This window comes from Buceros rhinoceros, unplaced genomic scaffold (genome assembly GCF_000710305.1).
Source record: "Buceros rhinoceros silvestris isolate BGI_N320 unplaced genomic scaffold, ASM71030v1 scaffold19735, whole genome shotgun sequence".
Taxonomy (NCBI): Eukaryota; Metazoa; Chordata; class Aves; order Bucerotiformes; family Bucerotidae; genus Buceros; species Buceros rhinoceros.
In genome coordinates this window covers 47,534-57,465 of record NW_010411404.1, presented here as the reverse complement: position 1 = coordinate 57,465, position 9,932 = coordinate 47,534, and the positions used below count along the sequence as shown (strand labels likewise).

Below are 9,932 nucleotides of genomic sequence, written 5' to 3'. Positions count from 1 at the left end.
CAGCAGGAAGCACTTCCAAGTGGAGTTCAAGAAACACCATGGGAAGTTATCAGCAGAGCTCAAAATCATTGGAGCATCCATGTTCCCAGGAACACAACTCTGGAACACCACCAACCATCAAATGTGCGGGTGATCTAGGTTCTATTTCTCTGATCTCTAGCCAAAGATTTAACATTTATCCCGTAAGCAAAGGTGCCTTTCAGCATGCTTTATGCTCCTAATCCATAGGAGATTTCTCTACTTAAACCTGTCACTACTACACTTCCAGCTTAAATACATGTGATCCTTACCACTGGCATATGGTTTCTCCTTCATCCCGTATTGTTTTGTCTCCGTATGAGTAACCCACTGCTCCCAGGTCTGTTAGCTACCTAAAGTACTTCCGTAGCCTTTACACAATGACTCTGCTTCATTTCCCAAGACTGATGCATGAAAATGAACTAGTACTGACCATACTATCTAAAATACACTCCATTAGTTCAGATGAGAACTTCAGCCCATTCTTACCTCGGACCAAGTTTCAGAGCCATTTCTGCCACACTGGAAGCATTTGCTTTCAGTGCAAACAGCTCCTGAAAAGAGGTCTTACCCCCCCATTTTTTTCCTTAAAACTCATTGAATGTGACATGAAAATGGTCCTTGCAGCATGATTTAGGTTTTGTTTCTCATGTCTATGTTAGCCAACAGACCACAGAAACCTCCTTCAGTATTTTTCTCAATGACCACTTGAGGAGCTCTGTGGCAGTGCAGGACTCCCTGAGCAGCTGTGAGCCACTCCACAACTGCAGCTTGCCTTATGGAAATTCATCTTTGATTATATTTTTTCAAGAGTCTACTACTGTAGTCATCCAGCTCATAAAGTACTCACCATAAGAGTCATACGTGTCTTCACTGAGTCCATGGCCATAGTCATAGTAATCTGCTCCACTGTGGGGGAGGAGGAAAGTAGGAAGAACAAGAAATAGAGTAGTTACATTTTAAGAATTAAGTACTACACATTCTACCTTTGAAAAGAAGAAAGCTTGAAGGATACAGATATACTCTAAGGTATGAAAGTTAAACACCCATGTGACAATGACAACTGAGGTCTTGTTTGTTCATTAATTAAAAACAAACCATATTTACTTTCATTTAGTGGTTTTTTATCACTGAGCCTGTGGTCCACAGTGTAAGTATGGATGTGGGAATTCTATATTTAAAAGTATTTTTATAGTCGGGAAGGTTAAAGATCTCACGGGTGCCACTGAAAGAGTAGGCGAGGGACTGAACCAATTCATTTGTCGTATAAACTTCAACTCATTACCTACTGTTGCCTAGCATTTTGCCTTTGCATCTTTGAATTCACTGATAAAAATGTGATCAAGGACAAGCAACTTGCTGATCAGAGGATTATAGAGTTCTTAAACATGTACAAGAGACAAATGGACATATAGGTAAATGCTATCATTTTACAAGGCGGACAAGAAATGACAACAGGAAGGAAGTTAAAAGCAGAAATCTGCAGTCATTAGGATTCAAAAGTATGTATGAATACCATAGCCATGGCCTAAAACAGTTTTCCATTTTATAACGGCATTTATTTGTATTAAGACCACTGAATGGAAACTGAAGAACCAGCGTCATTACATACCACTTTGCTATTTATGCTTTTGTATAAGTATAGTTAAGTATAGTCTTCTACATAGCAGTCAGATCAAAACTCTATTAGACATGTTTGTAGGACATCGAGAGCAAGTCTCTTAAACGTTTCCTTCCTTGTCTAACCACAGCCAGACACAGGGCTGATGGTATTTGGAAACTACAAACTGACGCTACCAAGTCATTACCTTCTGAGGGAGAAGGAAATCACCAGTGTGATCACCAGCAAGTAGTGACTAACATTGACAAAATGTTTCTAACATTAGATTGATTGCTATGAAATAAAAACCAGAGAGAAAAAGCAGTTTATAGCCTTAACATGAACTAGCAGCAAAAGCATTTACATAAACACATCACAATCACTTCTAAACTGACATAAGACAGAGACCATTTGTTGTGTTTGGACTGTTGGCATTTTAGGTTTAACTCAATCCCACAAAATATGCCAGGCCAGAAATACAGTTCTGCATTGCATGTAAATGCATATTTTTAAAGCATGGATGAGTTTCTGGTGCTAGTATAAGGCTTCCTAAACAAGAACTTAACTGGAATGCACTGAAGATCCACACCAAAAGAATCAGTACACAACCTAAACACTGTCTGTGGGTTGTTAGTCCATGTGTTGAGGACCCCAGAACAGCAAGGGGACAGTTGGAAGCATAAAGAAGTTTTGCTCTGCAGCAGCCAGTGCTAAACTCTTTACTCTGACAGCCACCTGAAAACTGACATGCACTACCCTTCCCCACAGTACTCAATATTTATTTCGAGGCTGCCATCAAGTGTAGAAGCCTGCAGCAGCTGAGCCCTATCCCCATATCTGTCAGCCCTGCCAGAATGACTTTTGCAGGGTTTCGTTACGTATGTCTAAAGATTTTTAAACAAAAAATGATTCATCTTCCAGCATGTAAACTGCAAAATGAATAAACATCAGAAAGGAAAAAATACCTTACTTATACTGAAAGTATATCATGACCCATCTTTATTAAAGTCAATCCCTTCCAAGTTAATAATCCATCCAAAAAGGACAAGTTACATTGAGAGGTAAAAGCTGCAATACACTCTACTGCCACTGCTCCCATCTGTGCTCCCTGAACAACGGCACCGCGCTCTCAATCCCACCGTACGGCAAATGCGTGCAGAACTTCAAACAGAACCACCTCAAGACTATGACTCAAAGAAAAGGGTTCATGCAGTTGGCTGTGAGGAATTCTGGATAAATAAAACATTAGATTTTTTGTTTCACATGTAACAGTCTGAATAGTCCATGGAGTTCACAACCAAGACCAAGGAAAAATGAAGGTTTTTTAAAAGGAATTCCAGAAAAATCTGGTACTGTATATGAAGCTGCAGCTTACAGAACTGTATTTTTTTCAAACCAATCACCTGCTAAAAGGGAACCTCAGAGGAACTTGCTACACCAAGCTTTTCTAAATTGTACATTTCAACTCATTCACTGAGGTAAATGAGATTAATTCTGTTGCGAGGAACTAAGTAGTTATTAAATAATTCTTCCTCTGGACAGAAAGTGTATCAATTCTTTAAAACACATCCTTGATATTTATACATTTTTTTCCTGCATGTTCTCTGGCATCTTAGCATTCTGGCTGAAGCCATCCAAAGTCTGTATTGCCCTTTAATGGATTTATTCTGCAAGGGAAGCCCTTTTTCTTCCCATTCCTTTCATTTTGTCTCATAAAAAGGACAAAACCATAAAACAGCTTCATTTTTTTTACCTTCCTTCAGAACAAGGCAAAACCACACCACAGATCCTTTTCTTTTTAACCCAGCAAGCCTAAACCTGGAGTCTGCTTTGAGTTCCTATGCTTTCAGATGTTAAATGTCTTCAGATAATTTTCTTCAATTTTCTTAATTTTTGCTTATTTCTCAGGTGTCTGCTTTGTAGATGGATAATTGCATTCCATGGTACAGTCAGCTGAGTCTTCAGATATCTCCCTAACCATCAGCTAACAGAACACTGGAGCATCAGCTGATTCAGATCACAGAGCTCTTGCTTTTATCTCTTTGTATTCAACTTCTTTTGTATTCCCAGTCCAGCACAATGGATTTGGGCTGACGAGAGAAGAGAGATGGCAGAGAAAAAATACTGTGATTTTCCATGGCAGCACAAACACCTGGAACCACCCAATGGTATGGAAAGATTAGCAAACAATAAATTTAAGAAGTATGATGCTCCCTATTGCTGAGGGCAGGGCATGAATCCTACAGTGCCTACAGGAAGTGGGAAGTGAGGCTTAAGCAGCCTAAGCAAGGCCAGGGGAAGTGCCTGTTTTCTCTGTTCAAAGAAGAGCCTGAGACAGAAGAGCAGCCTCAGATTTTATCACTGCATCCCTGGTGAAGTAAAGCCTTAGAGGAGCTGGTTTATGTAGTAAAACAGAGGACTGGGAAGCTTCCTGTCATTTTTTCAGAACCACTGTGCTGTGAGAAATGTCTTTAATACTTTAATTTAGAGATATTCAAACATAAGCCTCCAAAGGTCTTGAGGAATATGACCTGAATTTCTCAGGCTTTTCTGCTAAGCTGATTGTTTCTGAAAATATCTTGATGAACCATAATAGAAGAACAAATCTTTATGAAAAAGATCAAATAGCAGTAACTGCTCTTGACATGATGGTTAAGCCTTAAGGAACTCTTACCTTTTATACTCTATGAACCATTAGTTTATTCTATCTAGAGTCATCAGAATGTTCTCCTGGGACAGGTACCAACAGAATGGCAGAGTTTCATGCTAACATTCATGAAGATATCAGAACAGGTCATTGGGTTACTTCTGGGACAATCCTAGAACAGCCATGACAACCACACGGTACAAGTGTTCTGCAGCATTTCCAAAAAATGCATAGAGGTAGTCAAAAATACCTTGTGACTAAAGGAATGCGACTGGCTCTTCAGATTTGACGCAGGCATCTTCCAGAGTCAGCATTATGCCATATCTGTGTTTGAAACAAAAGTAGTGTGGCAGGGAGCTGATTACCAAGGGGAGAGTCAAAGGTCTCTGATTGAAAGCTTCTGCTTTCCTGGAAAAGCTCAGACTTAAGCACTGACAAGCCTCGTGACTGGGTTTAAGCACTGAGTGAATTGAAACTTTGTCTTCAGCGATGAAAAACAGCCTTCACAACCATTTCACCTTCTGGTAATGCTCACTAGGGAAAAACAGGGGAAAAAATCTGCCTTTTTCATTTCCACATTGGCATCACAAGTAACTTGTGGAGTGATCCATTTAGACAGAAGCCAGGGCAGTTTCAAAAAGTGACAAAAACCCTTCCAAACACTAAGGGTTTTTTCTGCTAAGAGCAGTTCCACAAACTGTGGTGAGAGCCACATGTTTGTCCTGTACAAGAAGCTGCACAGAACAGCAAAGCAAAAAGAATAAACGAGGATCTCTTTAGCAAGAGGTCTTATATGACAGACCCTGACCGATATGATCACATCAGAACCGAACTCTTCCACAAGGACAAGCCTCTTTTCACCTTTTCTATCAGATCTTCATGCTCAGCTGCTTCTGATACCAGAGCACATCCATCATGAGTAAACAGGAAAGTGTCCCAAATGTTGTCAAGACAGTGAAATGTCTCATAACTCAATCATCTTGAACATTGAGATGACTGTCTGTTCTTAATGCTTCTATGGATCACCAGAACACCACACTCTAAGCCAGCTCATAGCAGGATAGCATCAAGCCAGGACATCAAGAGGAGAGCTGCATCTTTTCTTGCATCCTGCAAATAGGTTTTTAATGCCTAGTTCAGTTACTTTAGTTCCTTTGATTCACACTCATGCCTGCATCTTAGCCTGTCTGTAAAACAGATAATGACCTCAGAAAGCGACTGAGACCGACAGGTGAAAGCTTTCTAAAACAGGAAAAATGATGGAAACATCCTTAGATTATGTCCCATATTATCCATTGGTGGATACAAAAACCAGCAAATCTATTACCTATAAACCCTAAGATGACCAGACTGCCCTCCCTCAAGGATCCCCTTAGCTATCACTCTCTAGAAATTACTTTTTACAGAAGAAATTTTAATAAATTTAACTTCTGAATAGTGAAATGCCCTCAGAGGCATCTGCACCCTGGTGCTACCTACCAGACACAACCATGCCTACGTTTGTATTTTTAACAGAACTCTGCACAGTTCCAAAGCCAACAGTTTTACCATCTGAAATGTCTAGTTATTGCTGTCTGAACTCATTCAGTCTTCCCCTGCCCCACATCCCATCTCTCAAACCAGGAAAGGTAAATAGCAAGTGGCAAAGGTGACTGGAGCACACAGTACAAACAAAGCTGCTTCTCGGGAAGAGCAGCAGCAGGGAGCTATAGCTTTACCTTGAAACTATGAATAAAACACGGCAACGATCCATTCCCAGACATAAGAAATGCAAATTTTGGACATTTTATTTAGCTACCTCAAACAAGAAAGCACCAGTAGAAAAACTGGTAACTCAGGCCGTTTAAACATCAGCATCAGAACCAAGCCGCAGCCACCCCAGATCACATTTATCTGGTTTGCGAAGCAGTTTGGGGACAGTGAACTAGACTGTTAGCAGAGGATGCTAAACTGGAAGTCTTAAATGATTCATGTGTGTACCAAACGTGCTCCCGCTGCTAAACGGGGAACAGAATGTGCACCTATGTGAGCAGTAACATTGGCAAAGGATGCGCTTTCTTCCCTTTCCCTCCAGGACTATCAGGGACAGAGGAGGCAGCAGAGAATAATGAAAATCTGACTGATATTAGTCAAAAACTTTAGACTCTCCATTGCAATACTGGTAAGCGCTGTGGTATTATTCCATCTCATTCTTGGTTATCCCTCTTGAGCACTGCATAAGATGTTGAGACACGAGATGATATTACTTGTCACAGACTGGAACACACGACAACACTGCCTCTAATACCTCATCATCCACAAAACCAGCTCAGACAGTATGTCACCATTCTGTCACTGGAAATACTGCTCAGCGAGACATACATCATACCTTCTTGTCTTTCTAATTTACCAAAGGAACAGCACAACTTTCATCAGTCTCCTATAAATTTGATATTCTTACTCAATTGACACTGAAGAGCATTTGAGAGAAAAAATATTGTTCCATCCCAGTTTTACATTATTTTTGAATAATAAATGTGCCATCAAGGACTGTATTTGGTTAAAGATATTATACGACTGTTTTCAGGGCTGCACAACCGTAAGCACCTGGCAGATCTTAAAAGCAATAAATTACTGTGTTTGAGATCTTTCTGGTGCTTCTCTAACGCCCCTTACACAGGCAGGGCTCGAGCCTTGCCTCTCCACATATGGTAAGGCAGACCTCTTCCTCTTGTGTTAAAGGTGTCTCAATCCACTTCACTGCTAAGACCTGCTGAGCTTATTGGGCTCTACTGCTTTTATGAACATGTGTGTTCCAAGCACATTGAATCTGGCGATTACACCATGATAAACCTCAGATTCTAGTGGTCACTAAAGCATTTTTCATCATCTGTCAACTGAGTAATGCCAAAATTGTGCTTAGAAGTACAATTTACAGCTCCTGGTATTTCTAAAAATAAAAGCAGGAGAAACAAAACCAATTGAAAGTTCTCCTGCATCCAACTAAAGTTTTACCTTTTTCTAAAGCTGCCCAATTAAATAGATATTTCCTCCCCTATGGAAGCAGGCAAGATTTTTCTTCCTGTGAAAACAACCCAAATACTACAGGGCAGTCTGGGAAGAAAACACCTGCAGCTTTCCATTATTGCTAGCGAGCAGACAGTGTGCTGACTGTCAACTGGCAAAGCAGTGTCTACAAAAAATAGCGTCATCTTCTACAAAAAGGTGTTCAGTGATAAAAATATATCCCAAACTGATGAAGCCTGACATCTCACGCCTCTCATTCGGCCAATAGACACTGGCTTCCACGAGTGAGTTTCCAGCAAACTCCCCTCTTCACCCCTACCAGGGAAAGGAAGTTTTCCCTCTTTATATTCTTCACTATTACTGCAAGTGTGAACGTAGGATGCTATCCTCTCTCTGGTCAGAGAGAGACCAGGTAGTTTCTCTTCCTTATCTTGGATCTCTTAATAAAATAAGTAGGAAGCTTATTACATAACACATTCGAAAAGTTCCTTCTAAATAACTTTAATCCATAGGATTTGGAAGCCTCATTATCCAAGTTCTGTCTCCAAAAACCGTATATCTAGTGGCACTGCTGCAGCATCCTGCTGGGGTCTCGCAACTGGATACTATCCTTCCTCTGCTATCTCCATCAGCCAAGCTTAAAGCACCTTTTAAAAAAAACATACTGTAATTAAATTGAAGCACTCAATTAAGATATTTTTAAACTATTACTAACTCCATAAGCTACCATTAATAACTACAATGTAGCATTTAATATTTCAAAAATATTCACTGAGTTTTTCTTCCTATTAAGGATTTCTTAGAAGAGCTTATTTGACCTATCCTTTTCTCATGTTTTCACCTGTGTAATCAGTCAAGGAAAAAAATCCTAAATCCCACCAAATACTCATCCTTTTTAATTATATTGTGCTAATTCAACCACCCTGTTTAAGATGATGTTCAATCACCTAAGTAAGATTAATGTAAGCACATAAAATGAATAACCTAATTTTATGAAATATTCCTTAGATATTGACAATTTTGCCTTTTTTTCTACTGCTATAACAGTTCTATGTAATTTTTTTCCAACAGGTACCTAAATATATTTTTAATGCAGCCTTGTTTTCTAAACATTGAGGCATATTCATAGTTAAGTTTAATAGCAAAGCCATGAAGAAAACTGGAATTATTTTTTATATCTAACAAGCATTTTACCAAGTATAAGTACGAAAAGTAATCTAAACATCTCCTAAATAGTGAATTAATCTACTAATTGTCAACATAACGATTCTAAAAACCTTTTCCAATGAGTGCAGCATGTGATATGTTAAGATTAATTTTTCTCTTTAAAGTAGGCTTTTCCATCATTGCACTTGAATTGCCTTAGTCTTATTCCTGTTTACTGAGGTTTCAGACCAGATTTCTGTAAACCAATTAAAAACATCAAGCACGTATGCTAGGCTCACAATTAAAGCTATCTGTGCTGTTGAGGCTCTTCCAAATATTTCATCTTGTCACATTTTAGAGGTAACAAAAAAGGAAAACATCTAAATGTGAAGAGCTAGACATAAAACTCCAGAAAATAATCCCTTCCAATAATATGAGCATAAAAATTAAACAGGAAAGCACATGGCAGGGATTTTCAGTTCAAAGATGCATTAGCTCGTTTATGCTAACGCTTTCAAGGTTTCACTTGCACAGAATTACAACCTCCAATGAGCCTGTACGCACCGGGCGTTCCACAAGTGCCAACGACAAGCCGTTTGCACTATCCCCAGAAATCAAACTGCTGTGGATTGACTCGATTTATAAGTTAGAGCATGAAATACAAACAGCTACCAGCATTAAACTCCAAAGAATTACACCTTGAAAAGCTACAGTAACAGACACTGTTTTGCATATAATGCATATTTACAGCCCCTGGAAATGCATGCTTGCTGACAAACTTCATGTAAATTTAAACCAGTGAGCATCACAAAACATTAGCAATTAACTTTCAAAGACAGATAGCAACACCTCTGTAAGCTAGTTTTAAATCCACACTCAGCTCCTGATGAAAATCCTCCTCCTCTAAGCAGCACCATCATCATCTTCTGTACGACTAAGAACAGAGCACACCAGAAAATTGGAGTTCCTAACAGACGATGGGGACAACCACACCTCTGGGTCTTGGCAAGAACTACGTGCTAGGAATCAGCTTCTTTCAAAACTAAGGCACCTCTGGAGCAGCGCAAACCCTGAGATCTAGCGATCTGAAGGACTCAGATCGAGGTTTAGTTGTATTAGCCAAACAACGGCCATCACTCAGTTTCAGGATGGGTTGTCACTTAGTCCTCTTTTCCACCTGACATCCAGGTTTAAGTAGTAACTACTACCACAAGCTACAAAAATTTCCTCAAGCCTTTCAGACCATGGGGTCACTCTGTGCACAGTCTATCCTACTTCAAAGAAATTGTCTTGAATCAGTCATTGTTGAAGTGAACAGTAAAGAGTAAAGTATTCCTAACATGAGCTTTTAACACCCCTAGGAATTACCACACGGGCAGTATCTTTTCCTGCTGCTTTTAGAGAAATAATTTAAAATAAAGTTGCAGCATGTCCTTCTCACTTCCCACCACTTTGGTCAACAGACAGAGAGTGAACTAGGAAACCCAATAGTTACCTGAAGTCCTCATCTTTTCC

At 39.6% G+C, this 9,932-nt stretch overlaps 1 protein-coding gene across 1 annotated transcript in view; it reads right to left on the bottom strand.

Moving 5' to 3' along the window:
- Window positions 1–9,932, bottom strand: part of KHDRBS3 (KH domain containing, RNA binding, signal transduction associated 3) — a 58,556-nt gene that overhangs the window by 2,982 nt on the left and 45,642 nt on the right. Inside the window, exon 7 of the mRNA XM_010136020.1 lies at window positions 869–927. Coding sequence (XP_010134322.1) covers window positions 869–927 — 59 coding nt within the window. The remainder of the gene's footprint in view (window positions 1–868; window positions 928–9,932) is intronic.